The sequence below is a fragment of the Zingiber officinale genome, chromosome 2A (assembly GCF_018446385.1).
Source record: "Zingiber officinale cultivar Zhangliang chromosome 2A, Zo_v1.1, whole genome shotgun sequence".
NCBI lineage: Eukaryota > Viridiplantae > Streptophyta > Magnoliopsida > Zingiberales > Zingiberaceae > Zingiber > Zingiber officinale.
In genome coordinates this window covers 130045705-130068463 of record NC_055988.1, presented here as the reverse complement: position 1 = coordinate 130068463, position 22759 = coordinate 130045705, and the positions used below count along the sequence as shown (strand labels likewise).

The following is a 22759-nucleotide window of genomic DNA, read 5'->3' as shown; positions in this document are numbered from 1 at the left end:
GGCATCTAAGTTGTCACACAATACTTACGGTTTAATTTTCAGCTATAGTATATTTGTAGAAATTCTTCCTCCAAACGGAGGATGCAATCAAAAGATATTAGGTTTTTGGACTGATCGTCGTATGCGCTTTTCGATTTATCCTAGTAATCGATAGAAAATTTTTATAAGGTCTAATCGATCATCTCAACAATAATCAATAAAACTAATTGAAATTATTATTTTTTTAATCCAAATTTATTAATCAACTTGCACCATAAAAAGATTTATCAATCACTTCACAATATACTCTTTTGATAAAATATATTCTAAGCCACATGCATGCTAATTTATAAATTTATTTTTTCCCCCAAAATCTATAATTTTGTAAACCTTACAAACTTGGAGTGCCCTCTCATTCATGATATTTTCAATCTTAATTACACATAAATTTATGATTTTGACCCACAAACTGAATTGAAAATTAGCCTATGAAATGTTATGAGAGTTGGTAACTTAGTTTGAAATAGTCAAGTATGTTGAACCAGTTTGGTTTTATATGTATATAATCCTGCAACTTATCCAGATCAGTTTTATGATATTTATTTGCCGATTTAGTTCAAAGTTATAATTTTTTAAGCATTTGTTAGATTAATTTAGTGGTTTAGTAGTTTTTCAACATTCATTAAGTTTGCCTATAGAATTTTGCTCACGTTTTCATTGTCACATAGATGACCCATCAATCATAATGACGAGTTGATATCCTTTTAGAACGTCTGGTCGATATAATTTCAAGAAATTAATATATGTTATTTTTTATTATTTTCTCACCTTTTTTCCAAATGTTTGTGTTTTTTTTTCTTTCTTTCTACCTCTCCCTGTCTCGCCAACTCTATTTCTTTTTCTCTTGCCTCTTAAAGAGCTTGGACAAAGTGATTAAAGCCAACTCAGGCCATAGACATTGACTATCAAGGTGCCATCATCTTTCATTTTTAATTTTCGTTGAGTAAAAATTAAAAGGGCATCCTTATTATTATTTCATTAAATAATACTTTTTTAAAAAAAATATCAAATACTCCATTCTATTTTTCATCTCAAAAATATGAATATGCTAGTATTATTATAGTAGTCAAACCAACTTAATCAAAATTACTATTGATGTAAGGATTTATCATAAGCTCCCACGTGTCCTTCCCAAGTCAAAATATTTTACCTACGAGGATGAAAAAATCAAAAATAGACCGATCAAAATAAAAAATAACTGACTGACCAAGACGAAGAATACCCGATCATTCTGAGTGCCTGGCTGCTCAGGATCAGTTTGGCCCAGTCGATCGAGACAAAGATCGCTCGAACGACGGTGGGTAAATGAAAATGTCTAAGTACACTGTCGACCCGGGCTAAGAGGGCTATGTCAGACATATAGTAGCATTAATAGGTTGAAGCTAAAGGGTCAAGAGCATTAATAATCAACGAGTGTTGAAGATAACCATTGTGCGTATTAATAATAAAACAATAATAAACAGTTAAAACATGAAAAGGGAAAAAGATAGATATACTTAATAAGGGGAAGGAGAAACAAAAGAAAACATTCCTATATATTTATTATGGCTCCATTGAATGTAAAAAAGTCAAGACAAAATACTTCTGCCGAGAATTAATACCATTAAATTCTCGTGAAGTGCATTCTGAGTCTTCAGGAGGAAATACCCCTCCTCGTAACTCTAAGTAGGATAGGGTATTGCCTGTTGCTCGGAGGGATAGCCAAGATCCTTCTCCATTCTATCTAAACATTCTCGACAATTTGTTGCCTTGTCATTATCGTCCACTAACAATTAGAGAATATAGCGGCACCACTGATTCAGAAGATCATGTATGCAAGTTCGAAAATACCGCTATGCTGCATCAATACTCTAATGACGTGAAATGTTGAATTTTTAACTACTTGTTAGGCTTTGCTCAAAGGTGATCCGGTCGGCTCCGTGCGGCTTCTATCTGTTCATTTGGTGACTTCAAGACTATATTCTTGTATCATTTTTCTAGTAACCGAAGATATTATAAAATGTCATTAAATTTATTTGCTCTCAAATAGAAGACTAAAGAAACATTAAAGGATTACATTCTGTTGAATAAGTGAATGGAGAAGAAATGGAAGAGGAAAGAGGTTCTTTTATGAATGGGACTTTAATCCCACATTGGAAGTTTCAAGATAATTTTATTGGTTTATATTGATTCGCATACATTGAGGTTGTGAACAAATGCATAGGGAGAGACTCTCTTTCACGCGTGGGTGGCAGGGGGTGCAAATTCAGGGCCCGGATTTGCACTAAACCAAGTTGACTTGTGTGCGAGTGAGACTTGCGCACACGAATGCCGGACCGGTCGAGGCAAAAATTTGCCCAAGTGGAACAACTAATATTTTACCACGTAGATCTTTTGCTGCTGTGAAACGAACGCATTAAATTCGAGATTAATGCAGAATAAAATCGGCCGAGTAATAATGAGTGAAACAGCTCGGCTAATAATAATGATCATTAAGGTCATTAACTTTGGCCATTGATCCGAGCTCCTATATAAGGAGGCTCCGATCATAGACAAAAAGAGACACAGCAAGCAAAGCTCTCTGTTTTTCTTCCTCCTCCTCTGTCATGCAGCTCTTGCTCGACGAAGTGCCTGTGTTAGCATTCGGGTACCGCTCAGCTCACTGTGACCACCAGTGCTTGGTCGGATTCACGGTCGGTCGTTGTATCCTGGGAAACAGACGACCCTTGTAAACCTCAAAGCACAGCCGGAGGTGAGTGAATCTGTTTCAAGGAAACTGCGACTCGCAGGCCTTGGTCAGCTTGCCCGGTCGGTCTCTTTGTCCAACTGACATACTTCTCTGCCCACTTGGATCTACAGTGTATCCTATACCAGTGGCACCTGTACCTCCAGTGCCTACAGTAGCAGCAGCTGCTCCACATCCGGTACCTTTTCCTACCGTACCTCCAGTTGCCACCACTTTTGTTCCCCAGGCAGTACCACCGACGGCTTATGCTCCGATATATACAGCAGCACCGGGAGTTCTTCCTCCGGTTTATTCCGCGGTACCACCTGTAGTATCAGCTCCAGTGTTTCCGCCAGCTCCTGCAGCCGTCCCGACACAGCTCACTGATATTGTCGCTGCACGAGCTAGGATTCCAGCACTGGCTGAGTCGATGAAGACTCGTTTCACTCTTTTCCGCGGAGATCTCGATCCGAGTATGGCTCTGTCATGGATAGAGACTATGGAGCAGACTTTCTTCTATATGGCTTGCTCCGAGTGGGAGAAAGCAGAGCTGGCTGCCTATCATTTACGGGATGAAGCTAATGCCTGGTGGATTACTCAGCGTTCTATTATTGGGCCAGGTTCAGAGAGGCTTTTGAGAGCCGTTTCTTTCCACTGTCCTATCAGATGGCTCGCCGACAGGATTTTATGAGTCTGAGGCAGAATAATCGCTCAGTGACCGAGTATAATACTGAATTCCTCCGGTTGGCTCAGTTTTGTCCAGAGTTAGTTGCGGAGGACAGAACTCGCATGATGCAGTTTATACAGGGATTGGATGGTTATCTGCATGTACAGCTTGCCGGATTAGGGATTACATCTTATTCTGATGCATTGAATCGAGCTTTGATGATAGAGTTAGCTCGACAGACAACATATCCGGACAGGAAAAGAAAGCATACGGGTCAGACATCAGGGCAGGTCCAGCAGACTCAGGCGACAGGACAGCCTCAGAGTAGTCGCAGACAGTCAGGTCAGAGTTCTTCTGGGGCGTCTCGTAGGCCTCAGAAATCAGGGCGGTCTTCTTCAGGACGTTTCCGGTATTCTCAGCAGAACCGGCAACCACCTTCCGGTGATACTCAGTGTTTCCGATGTGGTTCCAGAGACCACATCACTTCAGCCTGCACTCTGAGATTGTTAGCTGAAGGCTCAGCACACGGCTTCCGGAGGGTCAGAGCAGAGGGGACAGTCTAGTCAGTCAGTGTCTCGACGAGGAGGGCGGAGATTCACACCCTCACAGCGTCAGCAGGGAGCAGCTCCCTCAGCAGCAGCAGCATTTGGCATGCTTGGACAGGAGTACTCCAGTGCTTCTGTAGCACCCCAGAGTTTTGTTCCAGGATCTTATTATCCGACTCAGGGGCAGTACCAGACTCAGTCCCAGCCAGCTGCACAGTATCAGTCACCATCCTCTCAGTCTTCTCTGGCTCATTATCCAGCACCGCCTCAGTGGCAGGCTTCTGCCCAGCCGCAGCAGCCGCTGACTGGACGAGTTCATGCGATTACCAGGGAGGATGCGCAGCGAGCCGACGGATCCGTTTTCCGCGGTATGATTTCCATTTATGCATTCTCCGCTGATATTTTGATTGATACTGGTAGTTCGCACTCTTTTATATCCCGTACCTTTATGCGGGAGATTGGTAGATTACCCACTTGCAGACCCCAGCGATTGACTGTCTCCCTACCGTCCGGTGATACTTTAGAGGTCACCCAGGAGATCAGAGGTTGCCCGTTAGACTTTGGCAACATGATACTTACGGTAGATCTTCTAGTATTGGAGATGGTCGAGTTTGATGTCATACTTGGCATGGATTGGCTGTCAGTTTATCATGCTACCGTTGATTGCCAGACGAGGGTGGTCACCTTCCAGCCTCCGAACCAACCCTCGTGGAGTTTCACTGGCATCAGAGACGACGGTATCTCAATTATTTCGGCGATTCAGGCGCAGAAGCTGCTGTCTCACGGCTGTCGTGGTTTTCTGTTATCGTTGATCAGTACTGTCGCAGCTCTTCGACGTTCCTGTTGTCCGGGAATACCCAGACGTATTTCCAGAGGAGCTGCCAGGGTTGCCTCCCAGAAGGCCAGTGGAGTTCGCTATTGAGCTGATTCCGGGAACCGCGCCGACATCGAAAGCTCCGTATCGTATGGCACCAAAAGAGTTGAACGAGCTGAAGGTTCAACTCCAGGAGCTTTTAGACAGGGGATTTATTCGCCCTAGTGTTTCACCATGGGGTTCTCCAGTTCTATTTGTCAAGAAGAAAGACGACACCATGAGGTTATGTATTGACTACAGGCAGCTGAATTCAGTGACCGTCAGAAATAAATATCCATTACCACGGATTGAGGATTTGTTTGATCAGCTCAGAGGTACTTCAGTGTATTCTAAGATTGATCTGCGATCCGGATATCATCAGTTGAGAGTCAGAGATTCTGATATCCAGAAGACAGCTTTCCGTACCAGATACGGTCATTATGAGTTTTTGGTAATGCCATTTGGGCTTACCAATGCTCCAGCGGTGTTTATGGACTTGATGAACCGCATCTTTCTGGAGTATCTGGATCAGTTTGTTATCGTTTTCATTGATGACATATTGGTCTACTCTCGTTCCGAGGAGGAGCATGCACAGCATCTTCGCACAGTCTTGGAGATTCTTCGACGACATCAGCTGTACGCGAAGTTCAGCAAGTGTGCATTCTGGTTATCCTCAGATGGTTTTCTGGGACACGTGGTTTCTAGCAGAGGTATTTCAGTTGATCCTCAGAAGATTGAGGCTGTCACCGGTTGGGAGCAGCCGAAGTCAGTTCAGAGATCCGCAGTTTTCTGGGATTGGCCGGATATTACCGACGTTTTGTCGAGGGATTCTCGCGTATTGCTATGCCGTTGACACGTCTTACCAGGAAAGGCGTGAAGTTCATATGGTCCGAGGATTGCGAGACCAGCTTCCAGGAGCTGAAGCGGAGATTAGTGTCGGCTCCAGTTTTGGTTTTACCTTCTGGAGAGGATGGATTTGTACTTTACACCGACGCGTCTCTACAGGGTTTGGGCGCTGTTCTGATGCAGCACGGCAGAGTAGTCTCTTATGCTTCTCGTCAGTTGAAGGAGCATGAGAAGAACTACCCAGTTCATGACTTGGAGTTAGCTGCCATCATCTTTGCTCTGAAGCTTTGGCGTCATCATTTATACGGTGTCACATTTGAGATTCTCACTGATCATAAGAGTCTCAAATACATTTTTACTCAGAAGGAGCTTAATCTCCGACAGAGGAGATGGATGGAGTTCCTGAAGGACTACGATTGTACCATTAGCTACCACCCTGGGAAAGCTAATGTGGTTGTTGATGCACTCAGCAGGAAATCCAGAGGGACTTTAGCTTGCCATCGAGTTGTGGTCACAGACTTGATTCAAAGTTTCTCCGAGTTGTGCCTTGAGGGATAAGGATAGACAGAGCAGGGTACTCTGATTACCATGGTTGCTCAGTCGTTAATCAGGACGAGGATCCGAGAGCCTTAGGTTGCTGATCAGTATTTGCAGTTTATTTGCAGCCAGATAGCTTCCGGGTAGCAGACCGAGTTCACACGAGACGAGGAGGGTATTATATACTTCCGAGATAGATTATGCGTACCTCAGTCTTATCCGGTCTTACAGGAGCTACTTCAGGAAGCTCATCGCTCTCGATTTGCTGTCCACCTAGGCGGTACCCATATGCACCAAGATTTGAGGTGTTTCTATTGGTGGAACGATAGGAAGGACGACATGAAGGAAGACATCGCGGATTTTGTAGCTAGATGTCTTGCCTGTTAGCAAGTGAAGGCCGAGCACCAGAGATCTGCCGGCTTACTTCAGCGGATTCCTATTCCTGAGTGGAAATGGGAACATATTACTACGAACTTTGTGGTGGGATTGCCGAGGACACGACGAGGCTATGACGCGATTTGGGTTATCGTTGATTGATTAACAAAATCCGCACACTTCTTAGTGATCCGGAGGACTGATTCCCTGGATCGATTGGCAGATCTGTATTGCCGAGAGATTATCAGACTACATGGTGTTCCATTGAGTATCATTTCGGATAGAGATCCACGGTTTACGTCTCGGTTCTGGCAGAGTCTACAGCAGGCCTTGGGTACACAGCTCCGTTTCAGTACAGCCTTCCATCCACAGACAGATGGACAGTCAGAGCGGACTATTCAGACTCTTGAGGATCTGCTGAGGTCATGTGTTATGGATTTTGGAGGCAGTTGGGAGGACCATCTGCCGTTGGTTGAGTTTGCCTACAACAACAGCTTTCATTCGGCTATCCAGATGGCACCGTTTGAGGCGTTGTATGGTAGACCTTGTCGGACACCCACTCTTTGGGATGAGGTTGGAGAGGCCCAGCTGTTGGGACTTCAGAGAGCTCAGCAGGACGCAGAGTTAGTCCGTACTATCAGACGGAGGATGTCAGAGGCACAGGACCGCCAGAAGAGTTATGCAGATCGGAGACGCAGACCACTAGAGTTCTCTGTTGGTAACCATGTATTTCTACGAGTTTCACCCACGAAAGGGGTGAAGAGATTTGGCCTCAGGGGTAAGCTAGCTCCGCGGTATATTGGTCCTTTCGAGATACTGGAGAGGATCGGAGCAGTAGCTTACCGACTGGCACTACCACCGTCCATGTCAGGCGTTCACGATGTATTTCACGTATCGATGCTGAGGAGATACGTGGCCGATCCGACGCATGTGCTGGCAGATATTCCAGTTCCAGTTCAGCCTGACATTACATATGAGGAGGTTCTCGACTGGAAGGAGCGTCAGTTGCGGAACAAGACCATCCGACTGGTTAAAGTCGGATGGCAGCATCATTCGGACGAGGAGGCTACTTGGGAGCTCGAGGACACTATCCGAGCTCGATATCCCCATCTTTTCACTTGAGGTATGTGATTTATTTACCGTTCAGCATTTATACTCTTTATCTGTTATTAGTACTTGCTGATGGTAGATAACGAAATTTGGGGACCAAATTTTTATAAGTGGGGGAGAATGTAAAATACCGGAAATAGGCGAATATGATTAAGGGAATTTTTCGGAATTTTTGGAAATTTTTCGAGAATTTTTCGGAGCTTGTACGGATAAGTTCACGGGGATAAAAACGGGGCCCGGAAAAGCCTGTTTAGACTACCCTATTTAAATGAGGAAAAGTTTTATTTTTCTTTTTCTTTTCTTTTTCTTTTTCCTTATTTTTATTCCTCCGTTTCTTTTCCTCTTCCGCGAGCCCGAGCTCTTCTCCCCGACGCCGCCGATTTTCCTCCTCTCCGAGAGCACAAAAACGCCGGCCACTTCTTCTCCCTCTCCTCCTCTCCTCTGCCGGAGCCCTAGCACCGCCGCCCGACCACCTGCCCGAGCCAAACTCCTCTACTCTGCTTGCCCTAGCCACCCGACGCCGAGCCACTGCCGTCGGCGACGCACAGAGCAGCGCCGGTCATCTTCCTCCTTTCTCCCAAGTCCGACTTCTCTGTGCCCTTCTTCCTCTCTGCCGCGTCGCATCATCCTCTATCAACTACCTTCCTCCCCTAGAGCTTTCCTCGATCCTCCGGTACTGCTCTAGCCTCAGCCGCGACACCCATCTCCTCGACGCTACCAATCTGATTTGTTGTTCATTGTGCCCTGGTTTTCATTGCTGATCCGAGGTTCTCCCTTTTCCTCCCTAGGGTTTCTATTGTGGTTTGAAACATCAGTGCTGTTGTTGATTGGTTCTGACCGGGTTTGCAGATTGGGGTTTCCTTAATTCCAGTCATCTCATTACTGATTGGTTCTATTGCCATTACAGAACGGCTGAAGAAGAATTGAGGTAAGAAGTAGAGAGTTGGATTCATGTGTAGGTTTTAATGAAATCGAATAGTAGAATGGTTAGGGTTAATGGAACTAATCCTAATTGATTTTTAGTTAAATTCAATTGGGGTTCCTGAAGAAAATAGTTTGGTTTAGCTATTTTAGTTATAATTAAACTTTGCCAAACTGTACGATTTATTACAGGATATTGATTCGAGACGGTGTCTTGACGGGGGATCTGTTTTGGATACGATCCTTTTCGATTGGAGGCGGGTACTTTTGACTTATTGTCTTTGATATGCTTAGTAATTAAATTAACAAGATGCATTAATTGTGTTTCTTACTTGTTTCGGTTAATCACTGCCCAATACATGCTACCTGTTGATTGATTGTCTGTTTACATCTTGTATGGATATGTACCTGATTCCACATGCTCATGGGTAGTGATATAACCATATTTTACCATGTCAGGACCTAGGTTTGATACCTTATAGGATCAGATACCTTGATATGATTCATTCGCTTTGGTGCACATTATGATATATCCAGAGATTGGTTTAGTATATTACCATGTTTAGTGACATGCACCATTCGCATGATTGCATGCTGAGTGATTGATTGCTCCTTTATTGTCGAGCACTTTGCCAGTTTCATCACTGTCAGTCCATTATGGTCGAGCACACCGCCAGTTTGACTCTTCGGTGCTCGCTGATCCGCTCATGGGTAGTGTGACGCAGTAGCACGTTAGAGATTCCTCCCGTCATAGTGTACCGGAGATGAGAGCATTGCGCCCCCATTTATGATTTGGGGTAGGAGTACGTATGTACTCGACAGGATCCCGTCCACTCGATCACTCATGAGTAGTGTTGCCGAGTGCACGGTTGTCACACCCTACCCACTCGGTCCCACCGTTGTTGTGAGCTACTGACCGCGTCAAGGGTGACCATGACATTGGCATCATATGCATGATGCATTTATCGCTTGTGTTTGTGTTTGTTGCACTTATATGCCGCACATTGCTTGGATACCTTGATTGACATGCATACTGTCTTCTATACCTTCTTGTTTGTCCTTTTACCGGTCCTGGTTAGTCTGATTCCCTCGCCTTCTTCGATTTGTAGTTACCTTTATTTTTATCAGACCGCATGATTAGTGCTAGGTGTTATTTCTTTACTTTGCATATCAATTGTACTGCTGAGTGTTGGACTCACCCGCCCATTGTTGTTATTTTCGTGTTGATCTTGTCGGAGGGAGTTCCATGAAGTCCCCACAAGACGAGTGCTAGTCCTCCTCGGGTTGAGTTGTTATTTTATTTTAGTTTTTCTCTATCAGACTTTGTTTTAGTCTTGTTTTGGATTTTTCATATGGATATTGTATGGAATCCTTTCGTTTGATGGACCTTTGATATGATTTGGATTTTATTCTACTATATGCCTGCCTGGACGGCAGAAGAGGTGGGTTCGTCGGTTTTGAGCTTTACGAGTGTAGTGGAGTAGGGTGGATTTCGAGTCAGAGTTTTATTGTTTTGTTTACTATTTTATTAACTGCGTGGTTGTGACAGTCAGAGGCTGAATACTTATATAAACTGCGTGGTGATTGGTTTTATTTACTGTTATTATTCCAGCCGCCTGTGGCTGAGGTATTTATGTTTGTAGAAAGTTTCAGATTGTCCGTCGTACAGGGGAGATGCTGCCGAATTTTTTTCGGACAGGGACTCCTCTGGGGCGTGACACCATCAGTACGGTGGAGGCATGGACTCATTCTGAGTTCCTTTGCCAAAACTACCTCCTCAACTGTCTTACCGACTCGTTGTACGCTGTGTATAGCATGAAGAGAACGTCTAAGGAACTGTGGGAGTCCTTGGAAAAGAAATACAAGATGGAGGATGCAAGGGCAAAGAAGTTCATCGTGGGTTGATTCCTGGACTACGAGATGATTGACTTCAAGACGGTAATTAGTCAAGTCCAGGAGCTTCAGGTGATCTTACACGAGATCCACTCAGAAGAGATGGTTCTGAGTGAAACCTTCTAGGTGACTGCTATCATTGAGAAGCTGCCTCCCAGCTGGAAGGACTTTAAGAACTACCTGAAGCACAAGCGGAAGGAGATGAATGTGGAGGAACTCATTGTTCGACTTCGCATCGAAGAAGACAACAAGAGTTCAGAGAGGAAACTATTCTCTCAGGCTACTGTGAAAGTTAACGTGGTCGAGCACAGTCAAAGCTTGAAACAGAAGAACCCCAAGTCTTCCAAGATGGGACCCAGATGAGGCATCAGCAAGAAGTTCTTTGGGAAGTGCTTCAACTGTGACAAAGTGGGTCACAAATCTTTGGAGTGCGGAAAGCCGAAGAAAAAGCAAGAGGCCAACCTGAACGAGGGACCAGAAATGGACGACCTCTGCGCTGTGGTCTCTGAGTTGAACCTGATCGGTTCAAACCCACGGTAATGGTGGATCGATACTGGAGCCACCAGACATGTGTGCTGCAACAAGGAGCTACTCCACAACTTCGAGGAAGTCACTGGAGACAAACTGTACATGGGGAACTCAGCAACCTCGGACATCATGGGCCAAGGAAAGGTGGTGCTGAAGATGACCTCGGGCAAGGATCTCACTTTGAACAATGTACTGTATATTCCGTAGATTCGAAAGAATCTAGTATCCGGATCACTGTTAAGCAAGCATGGCATTCGCATTGTCTTTGAGTCGAACAGAGTTGTATTGTCCAAGAATGAAGTGTTTGTAGGAAGGGGCTATGTATCTGATGGACTGTTTAAGCTCAATGTAATGGCGATTAGGCCTAAGATAAATAAAACTGAAAGCTCTTCCACTTATATGCTTGAGTCTTCGTGTTTGTGGCATGGTAGACTAGGACATGTTCACTACGATGTATTGCGTAGATTAATTAATATGCAAAGCATACCTATATTCCACCTTGACCCAAAACACAAGTGTGAGATTTGTGTTGAAGCGAAAATGGCAAGGTCATCCTTTTAACATATTGAAAGAAGTAATGAACCACTTGACCTAATCCATACTGATGTGTGCGACCTAAAAGGTACATCAATACATGGTGGTAATAAATACTTCATCACTTTTGTAGATGATAACTCAAAATATTGTTATGTGTATCTTCTCAAAAGTAAGGATGAAGCTATAGAGAAATTTTCTCTCTATAAGAATAAGGTTGAAAACCAACTTAATAGGAAAATTAAGGTGGTTCGAAGTGACCGAGGCGGTGAATATGTGTCATCGTTCCCTGAGTTGTGTGCTAAACATGGGATCAGACACGAAACAACAGCTCCTTATACTCCTCATCAAAACGGAGTTGCTGAGCGAAAGAATCGAACTCTAAAGGAGATGATAAATGTTCTTCCATTGAGCTCTGGATTACTAGAGTCCATGTGGGGGGAAATTGTGTTAACAGTTAGTTTCCTTTTAAATAAGGTGTCTCAGAAGAAAATAGATAAGAGCCCTTATGAGTTGTGGAATGGAAGACAACCGCCCTACAAATATTTACGAATGTGGGGGTGTCTTGCCAAAGTGTTGGTGTCTGATCCGAAAAGGATTAAGATATGACCAAAGACTGTTGATTGCATATTTATTGGATATGCACAAAACAGTACTGCGTATAGATTTTGTGTGTATGAGTCACATATACCGGAGATACACAAGAACTCGATAATCGGATCGAGAAATGCCTTGTTCTTTGAGCATTTGTTTCCGTATAAGACCCGAGAGGATGCTAGCTCCTCAAAACGGGCAAACGAAACACAAGGTGAAGAAGATGATGATGATGACGAGGAACCCGTAGAGGTTGAGCCTAGATGGAGCAAAAGAGTTCGGGTAGAAAAATCCTATGGATCGGATTTTATCACTTTCATATTGGAGAGTGAGCCCCGAAGTTACTCAGAAGCTGTAGGCTCTTCTGATGGACCTCACTGGAAAGAGGCAATTGCATCTGAGATAGAATCTATCTTGCAAAATCACACTTGAGAACTTGTGGATCTTCCTCCGGGAAGTAAACCACTAGGTTGCAAGTTGATTTTCAAGAAGAAAATGAAGTCAGATGGCACGATTGATAAGTATAAGGCCAGACTAGTAATCAAAGGATACCGACAACGAGAATGTCTCGATTACTTTGATGCGTATTCTCCGGTGTCGAGAATAACTTCCATTAAAGTAATGTCGGTTATCACCGCTCTATGGAATCTCAAAATACATCAAATGGATATAAAGACTGCCTTTCTAAACGAGGATTTAGAAGAGAAGATCTACATGGAGTAACCTGAGGGGTTTTCTGTGCCAGGACAGAAAAATAAGGTATGTAGATTGGTGAAGTCATTATATGGCTTGAAACAAGCTCCAAAGCAATGACATGAAAAATTTGATAATGTCATGAAGGAATATGGATTCAAGATCAATAAATGTGATAAATGTGTCTACATAAAAGCCACAGAGAGTGACTATGTCATCTTGTGTCTCTATGTAGACGACATACTTATCATTGGAAGTAATGATAAGATAATAAAATCCACAAAAGATATGTTGAGTGCAAGATTTGATATGAAAGACATGGGCCTAGCTGATGTGATTCTAGGAATCAAAATTTTTAGAACAATAGAAGGACTTGTTCTTAGTCAGTCCCATTACGTGGATAAAATTCTTGAGAAATTCACCAAGGGTGATACTGCGTTAGCACGAACGCCGATAGATACGAGTCAACATCTATCGAAAAATCGAGGTGAAAGTATCTCTCAGATAGAGTACTCTCGAGTAATTGGAAGTCTGATGTACTTGATGAGTTGTACACGACCAGACTTGCCCTATGCAGTAAGCAAACTGAGTAGATATACAAGTAAAAGGGATAACAAGAGTACTGAGGTACTTGAGGTATACTCATGAATATGGACTACACTATACAAGATATCCTGCTGTGATCGAAGGATACAGCGATGCGTGTTGGATATATGATATAAAAAACTCTAAGTCTACGAGTAGATATGTCTTCACTCTAGCAGGTGCAGCCATTTCTTAGAAATCTTTTAAGCAAATCGTAATAACCAGATCCATGATAGAATCTGAGTTTGTAGCTCTTGACAAATATGGTGAAGAGGCTGAATTACTATGACAATTCTTAGAAGATATTCCACGATGACCGAAACCAGTGTCGGCGATTTGCATACATTGCGATAGTCAATCAGCAATCAATCGGGCACAAAGCCATCTGTATAATGGTAAGTCTAGACATATATGTCGTAGACATAATACTATGAGACAACTACTCTCAACGGGAGTTATCACTGTTGACTATGTAAAGTCAAAAGATAACCTAGCGGAACCGCTAACCAAGGGGTTAAATCGAGAGTTAGTTGCAAGCTCATCAAGAGGAATGGGCTTGATGTCGTTGTCAGCGATCAGTGCAGAGGACACCCAACCTATGTTGACTAGAGATCCCAAGAACTAGGTTCAAAGGGACAACTAATCTGCACTGACTAAACACACTGTAGGGGGATAACCCAATGAAACAGTGACTAGACCAGGGTAAGCCGATGGAATTTTAATGATCAAGAAGAGTAGATGACAACTCTTGAGGGATCACTTATGTGAGGAAGAAGTGGGGCCGCTTCGAAGAGAATTGGAGGCCCAATTCTTAGAGCTTCTCACAGAACTAGGCGTGTTCATGGCCAAGAACAAACACACTCATAAGAACTGAGTTGTATTAGGGAGAGTCTTGGGTGAAATTTGTCACTGTTTACATAAACGGCAGTATAGTTCAAGGACATCGTGTCTACTATCAGCCAGTAAGCAACCAAATCTTCATAAGAGAAGGTTCAAAGGGTAAAACCTACATATCCTATACTTGACTCAACTGTTGAATTCTATCACTTACCCTATCTCCATTCATGTGGGGGATTGTTGAATAAGTAAATGGAGAAGAAATGGAAGAGGAAAGAGGATCCATTGTGAATGGGGCTTTAGTCCCACATTGGAAGTTTCAAGGCAATTTTATTGGTTTATATTAATTCACATACATTGAGGTTGTGAACAAATGCATGGGGAGAGGCTCTCTCTCATGCGTGGGTGCATAGAGGGGGTGCAAATCCAGGACCCAGATTTGCATTGAACCAAGTTGACTCGTGTGCGAGCGAGACCTACACACATGAATGTCGGACCAGTCCCAATATTTTGCCACGTAGATCTTTTGCTGCTGTGAAACAGACGCATTAAATTTGAGATTAATGCAGAATAAACCCGACCGAGTAATAATGAGTGAAACGGCTCGGCTAATAATAATGATCATTAAGGTCATTAACTCTAGCCATTGATCCGAGCTCCTATATAAGGAGGCTTCGATCATAGGCAGAAAGAGGCACAACAAGCAAAGATCTCCGTTTTTCTTCCTCCTCCTCTGTCGTGCAGCTAGCTCCTGCTCGGCGGAGTGTCTATGGTAGCATTCGGGTACCATTCAGCTCGTCGTGACCACCAGTGCTGGGTTGGATTCACGGTCGATCGTTTTATCCTGGGAAACAGACGACCCTTGTAAGCCTCAAAGCACAGCCGGAGGTGGGCGAATCTGTTTCAAGGAAACTGCGACTCGCAGGCCTCGGTCAGCTTGCCCGGTCGATCTCTTTGTCCAACCGACATACTTCTCTGCCCACTCGAGATCTTCACCCAACCTTCCTGTCTCGGTCGACCTGCTTCACCCGACCTACCTGTCTCGGCCGGTCTGCTTCACCCAACCTGCCTGTCTTGGTCGGCCTGCTTCACCCAACCTCCCTGACTCAGCCGGTCTTCTTTGCCCGACCTGTCTGCTTCGACCAGCCTGTCTGCTCGACCCGACCGGCCTCTCTGACAGCCCGACCTGTGTACACTGCTCGGCCAGTCTGCCTTATCCAACCGGCCACTCCTGCTCGGCCTGTCTGCCTCGTCCGACCAACCTCACTGCTCGGATGCTCTGCTCACTCAATCACTCTGAGGTTGGAACTTGGATACAAACCAACCCCTGCTGGCAGCCTGAGATGATCTGCTCAGGTCAACTCAACTGTAAGTTGAATTTAAATTCTGTGTAATTTTAAATTCAGCTAAGTCCTTAAAATCTCCAGCAATAGATTGTTTGTGTCAAACACATTCAACGCTTCAATCGGGTAGCCCAAGATATGCCTTCAACGACCTCGAAAATACTAATGAGCATCTTTTCACAGGGTATGGCAGAAGGAGATTTTTTTTTTTTATCCCTGGTAAGGAAATCTCCACTTAGTTTTGACGATCTACTCGGTTGGTCAATCAAGTACGTCAATGTGGAAGAGATTCAATTTGCTCGGAAGAAAGATCTAGGAGCTTCAAGTGCTCCCATCCCCTACTCTGAGCGGAAGACACCTCCCCTACCCCTACAAGGCAAAACACAGGCGACCTCTCATCCATCCAAAGACCACCAAGGGAAAAGAATAATCCAGCTGGTCGAAGCAGATGCCCTGGCAAGTCAGGCTCTCATCAAAGACCCCCAAAGGAAAGAGGATGATTCTGTATATACCACTAGTCTAGGAGTTATGCAACTGAGGAATGTTATGAATTTCCCAATTATATAAGAAGGGATGCAAAACGGAATGACCAAGATAGTTGCTGACCTCCAGCCTGAATTGAAGAAAGGGTTGGTGGCTTTCCTCTCATCCAACTATGATGTTTTCGCATGGTCTGTTGTGGAAATTAAAGAAGTCTCTCCCAATCTGGCTATACACTAGCTCAATGTTCAGCCTAACTCAAGATCGGTCAAACAATAGACAACAGATGAGGCAAGGATACAATCGGAAAGTTCTCCCTCACTCATTTCAGGTGGGAGCTCTCATGTGGCGAAAAATCAAGTATGTCAGTGATGTCAATAACCTTGAGTAACAATGGGGAGGTTCGTATCAGGTTAGCAGCAAACTAAAGTCAGGCAGCTACTATCTACAGGAACTGAACGAGAAGAAGTTGAGTCATCCTTGAAAAACAAATCATCTGCAACCCTACCAGACCCGATGAGTATTTCAATTGTTCATCTCTAAAATATCTTATGTAACATGCTAGCCTATAATAAAAAATGCAAGCTTAAAGAGGCTTTAGAAAAATCATATTTGCCCTTAGAGAGCTTCAACTTCCCAGAATGGGAACTATCGAAGACTTGCCTTTAGAGAGGCTCAACTTCCCCGAGCGAGAATTATCGGAGACTTGCCCTTAAAGAGGCTCAACCTTTCCAAGCAGGAGTTATCAAAGATTCACCCTTAAAGTGGCTCAACCTCCTCAAGTAGGAGCTTTCAAAGCGTCGATGTCCCTCAAGGGGCTCAACTTCCACAAGCAGGAGCTATCAAAGCGTCGATGTCCCTTAAGGGGCTCAACCTCCCCAAGTGGGAGCTATCAAAAGATTCATCCTTAAGAGACTCAACCTCCCAGGAGTTATCAAAGATTCTCTCTTAAAGAGGTTCAACCTCCCCGAGCGGGAGTTATCCAAGCATTGCAGCCCTTAATGTGCTCAACCTCCCCAAGCAAGAGTCATCAAAGCATTGCCCTTAATAGGCTCAACCTCCTTGAGCGAGAGTTATCTAAGCTTCGCTGCCCTTAATGGGCTCAACCTTCTCAAGCGGGAACTATCAAAGCGTCGATGTCCCTTCAGGGGCTCAACCTTCCTAAGTAGGAGCTATCAAAGTGTTAATGTCCCTTAAGGGGCTCAACCTCCCCGAGCGGGAGCTATCAAAGATTCGCCTTTAAAGAAGCTCAATCTCCTCGAGCGGGAGCTATCCAACCTTTGCCACCCTTAATGGCCTCAACCTCCCCGAGCGGAAGTTATCCAAGCTTCGCCGCCCATAATGGGCTTAACCTCTCCGAGCGGGAGCTATCAAAGCAATGCCCTTAAGGAACTCAACCTTCTCGAGCGGAAGCTTACAAAGTTATCCTTCGAGTGAGGGCTCTCAACCTAGCTCCCGAGCGGGAGCTACAGAAGGTTTGTCCTCCAAATTTGCTAGTGCCGTCCGCGATCTATACTTGATGGAGTCCGACTGGCAAGCCCGTGATGATCACTCAGTCGACAGTCGGGAGTCCCCTACCACATCTTGATCTGACTCTCCATCAAAACTGAAAATCTCCCATACTCGATCAGACTCTCCATCGAAAAGTGATATCCATCGAAAATTACATTTTACATTAGCGAATGGCAAATTCTGCTCGGGCAAGTACATGCATGATCAAGACATGCAAATTCCAATCGGCCGGATGCATGCAAATTCCAGACTAATTGAATCCGATTGGCAGCTTGCTCACTCGGCAATTATCCTATATTCCTATGGACGCTCAAAGCGTCCAGGTGGCATTTCAAGTGGCACTCAAATTCCAACCGACAACTGATTAAAGTCGCACAGCTTTGAGCAACTCTGATCAGTTCAAATCAGCTTCACTTGCTATATATTCCTATTTAGGCGGGTAATATTTGATCCAAAACACATGGATAAATCTCAATTAAAAAGTTGATCAACAATCTCCATTTGGCCATATGATTCGATCGGCAATAGACACCTCTGAATCGTGCACATTCAATTAGTACATTCAAATCTGATCCGGTCGACAGCTCCCTCCTATGCTTGAATCGGCAGCGTCACAACAACTCCAACAACAGCTCCAACAGATAGTTGAAATTTTCTTCATTTTTACACACCAATCGTTCAATCAATTAGACTCTTACCTCCTTCGATTAGACTTAAAAAAAAGACTTGTAATACGAAAATTTATCAAAGGCTCCCACATATCCTTCCCAAATCAAGATATTTTACCTACGTGGATAGAAAAATTAAAAATGGACTGATCAAAATAAAAAATATCTGACGACCGATCGAGACGAAGAATGTTCGGCCATGCTGAGTGTCTGGTAACTCAGGATCAAATTGATCCAGTCGATTGGGACAAAGATCGCTCAGACTATAATGGATAAATGTAAATGTCCAAATACTCTACGGGGATAAGAGGGCTCTGTCGTACATACAATAACATTAATAGGTTGAAAAAAAATGATCTTTTAACGAAAATGATAAGAAGGTGCATATTTTTTATTTTTGCCCATTTTCTTTTATTTAGACTCAAGATCAGAGCCTACTTACCGACGAGTCATCCAAAACATCTTGAGTAGGAACAACTATATATATAAATAATAATTTTATATCAAAATATTCTTTATCAATCTGATGAAAATCATTCAAACTTAATTAAAATTGTTTCAATAATTAATCAAAATTATTTTAAAACTATTATACCAACTATATGGTATAAGTGTTATAACATGTACCAGTTATGTCATTGTAACCACTATGTTATAGTATTAATATTAATTGTTAAATAATCTAAAAATAATTTTTATCAAGTGTAATTTTGACTAAGTTGATAAATAATATTTTAATATAAAAATATTTCATATATAAATGGTACAAGTTGTATAGCATCCATGTAATTGCTGCACATGGTAGTTGCTAATAATGATATTTTTTAAGATAAAAATATATTAAGGTGCTATGTTGATTTTTTTTAAAAAAAAATGGCCTTTTAATGAAAATGATAAGAAGGTGCATATTTTTTATTTTTGTCCATTTTCTTTTATTTAGATGTTATCAGCTAACTATTACAATGCCATTAAAAAGTTATAAAAATGCCATCAATTCAATTAACATATAAAATTGTATCAAGATATTATAGGGACCAATAATAATTATCATCCTTATCAAATTATTATAATTTCAATTATAAAAATTATACACAAATAAATTGTTCTGGCCCACTCAATCGTGTACAGTAGATTTATCTTCTTTTTTTTTCCTATTTAATTCCCTTCCCTCATGTCTTCTCTCACCAAAGACTTTTCTATTTTGCCTGTCAAACTTGAACAAAATTAAAGTGTAGTAAATATAGTAGTTCCTTTAGCCAACCAAATGGATGGAAATTATTTTGATCAGTTGGACCATGATGAGTTTGGGTTGTTGACCTAGTTGGCCTCTGTTAATTAAGCTGACCAAGTAAAGGTTTGACTTATCTAACAAAATTGATGGATCAAAAGAATAAATCGTTTTGCAAGTATGACTAAAGTGATACGGTGTATAATGATGAGGTCTGATGAAGTCGGTTAAATAGAAGTTAAAGGGATGTGATAATCAGAAGTCAAAGAGGCGTGACAGTCATAAGTCAAGAGGACATGACAGCCAATAAGTATGGAAAGAGGAAGTAGGACCGCGTGACGACGTCAGCAACATGATTCCCGGACGGGTTCTCATGGACCAGGACTCCAGATCTGAGACACCTTGGTCTAAGACCTGGTAGACAGTCAGGGTGATACCTGACCTGGATCTGACTGGTCGGGCTCTCACGGTCTGGTGGTATCTAGGCCTAGTTCTCTCAGTAAGATAACTCCCGGTCAACCAAATCCCGGTCGGCTCTTAGATCATCTCTCTACAGCTCCTGGCCCACAAAAGTTTAGGCCAAGTGTTATACCCGACTGATCATCCCGAGCTGTCATATTCATATCTGGTTGGGACAGAAGGTGCTACATGATAACAAGATCAGGGAATAGTAATCGTTTGTCAGAGAATAACTGCTGAGTGTCAGAGAATATTCCAACGATCTATGGTCATCTACAAATGGAACCTTCCTTCAGCCTACAAGAGGATGTTACGTGCCCTCCATCATCCGACAGAACCTGACACCCGACATTCTCTGACATCGGCCAACCCCCAGAGGTACACACTGTCATATAAAAAAAGAGGTTTTCTCCCTTGCACAGGTACACTCTCTTGCACATTCGCACTTGTCTTCTACTTTTCTTTCTCTTTTGTACACTGTTATTCTGGAGAAAAAAATACCTGACTTGAGCGTCGGAGGGTTTGCTCCGGGGATTTTTTCCCTGGTTTTTTGCCTCTAACATCCTATGCGCTTGTCTGAGTGTACGCAGAGTTCAAGTACCACTGGTACAATTATCGTCATCTGTCAGCACCACGTGGGGGTCTATTCTTGTAGGCGCATACAAGAATGATGTCTCAGTCGCTCCTCCGTCAACCCTAGTAACAACTCATCCCGTCTTTATCTAACTCATATTTCAGACAAAATCAACTAGCTAAACATGATTGTAAACTAGATCAACCTTAATGAACCTAGTTAGCTATGCTATATTAAGATAACCAACATATTAATGTAGAACAAGATAATTTTAATATAATTAAATATTTTAAAGGGAACTTAACTCGGTCAAATAAGAAGATAGAACAAGCTGAAGCGTTTTTTTTTAAAAAAAAAAAAATCAAATCAGATACTTATTGATTTTTTTTAATCATTATCTTTTTATGTGGTCTAGTGGGAGTATAAAATAATTGTGAAAGAAAGGTACTGTTAAACATTTATTGATTTATTTTTCAATCATTATCTTTATGTATTTTCTTTTCTTGTTTGCTTTACATATATATTCACTGGATCCATGAAGTACAATTTACATGTAAGATTGTCCTTAATAATCATATCGTTGTCGTCAGAATTATTATCAGAATGAAACTAATTAGAGTCTAATATTAAAGCAAATATCACGAAACTTGCCGGTATATATCATTAATCCTGTCATGTCGAGGGAACACGTCCTTAAATGCAACCAACTCCCCTGCGTTGATTCTCTTGCACTTGCACTCACATTAATTCGATCGATGCACCACTACTGCGTAGCTGATCATCCGCTCCTCTGCTATATATATCTTTCTTTCTTGCTTTCTTTCTTTCTTTCCCAATTAAGGCTGTAGAAGATCGATCAAGCGAGGACGACATGAACAGATCATCGCTGGATTTTGATAATATTGTCGGCGTCAAAAAGGGTCCTTGGACTCCGGAGGAGGATCTGATCCTCTTCGCCTACGTCCAAGAACATGGCCCTGGAAACTGGAGATCGGTGCCTGCCAACTCTGGTAGATTAAATTATTAAACTACGACCTAGCTAGCTTAATTAACTTCTTGCTTGATTAGGGTTTATAATTGTACGGTGCTGATTGGTGTGGTTATATATTTAGGGTTGATGAGGTGCAGCAAGAGCTGCAGGCTGCGGTGGACGAACTATCTGAGGCCTGGAATCAAGCGAGGCAATTTCACCGAACAGGAGGACAAGGTCATAGTGCATCTCCAAGCTCTGTTGGGGAATAGGTGGGCGGCGATAGCTTCGTACCTTCCGGAGAGGACGGACAACGACATTAAGAACCACTGGAACACCAACCTGAAGAAGAGCAAGAGGCCGAGGGAGGCGGAGGGCGGCGAGGGGAGGGGGCAGTGGGAGCGCTGCCTGCAGACGGACCTCCACAAGGCCAAGAAGGCCCTGTGCGAGGCGCTGGCGATGGAGGCGACTGCGGTGGCGCCGCAGGATCACAGCGGCAGAGGGAGCAGTACTTCCGACGCCGACGCCTCCGCCTCGCCATCGCCATCGCCGGCAGCGGAGAAGGGTGTTTGCCCGGAGGTGGAGTGGGGGAGCGGGATCTGCCAGCTGAAGCCGACGCCCATCATCCTGTTCGAGTCGTGGCTGTTCGACGATAGTTTGGATGGCGTCGAAATGTCGTAGTTAGCCTTCTACTATTTCCTAGAGATGTGCCGCCGAGATGAAGCCATGCAATGCATGCTCTACTTCCTACATGTAATTAATGAAGCTAAGGTGTTAATTAAGTTTGATAAATAAATCACATATATAGTGTTGGCTAGGGTACCTTCTAAGTTTCTTAGGCGATTAAGTCTCAATTTTAATGAATTAATGAATAAATTTTTCTATGATTCTTAATTTATCTGATGATCGATGAAAAATTTTTATAGACCAAAAGATTAGTCAACATGAGGGCTGATTCTATCGTGCTTTCTAGATTTTCCTAATAGTTGATATATGAGATCGAATTGTCTACCTCTAGTACTCATTAGATCATACATTGATTATAATTAATTAATTTGTAAGTAAGTTTGATATTGAAACTAATGAGAGATTGTTTATCTTACTATTTTATTAAAAATCTTTCCCCTTTACTAACTAACTTTGGTGAAGCCTAAAATGAATTTACGTTACTGTCCTTTTTTCTATTCACATTAAAAATAATTCCAAGGTTTATTAGTAATTCCACAAGCGAAACAATCAGTGATCTATAGTTCGAGACTCAATT

At 42.9% G+C, this 22759-nt stretch overlaps 1 protein-coding gene across 1 annotated transcript; it reads left to right on the top strand.

The window, feature by feature from the left end:
- Window positions 1-21312: 21312 nt before the first annotated feature.
- On the top strand, window positions 21313-22330 carry LOC122040019 (myb-related protein 306-like). The gene is made up of 2 exons (XM_042599406.1): window positions 21313-21535; window positions 21638-22330. The coding sequence occupies exons 1-2, from the start codon at window positions 21397-21399 to the stop codon at window positions 22174-22176; spliced, it is 678 nt and encodes a 225-aa protein (XP_042455340.1). The 5' UTR covers window positions 21313-21396; the 3' UTR covers window positions 22177-22330.
- Window positions 22331-22759: the final 429 nt, after the last annotated feature.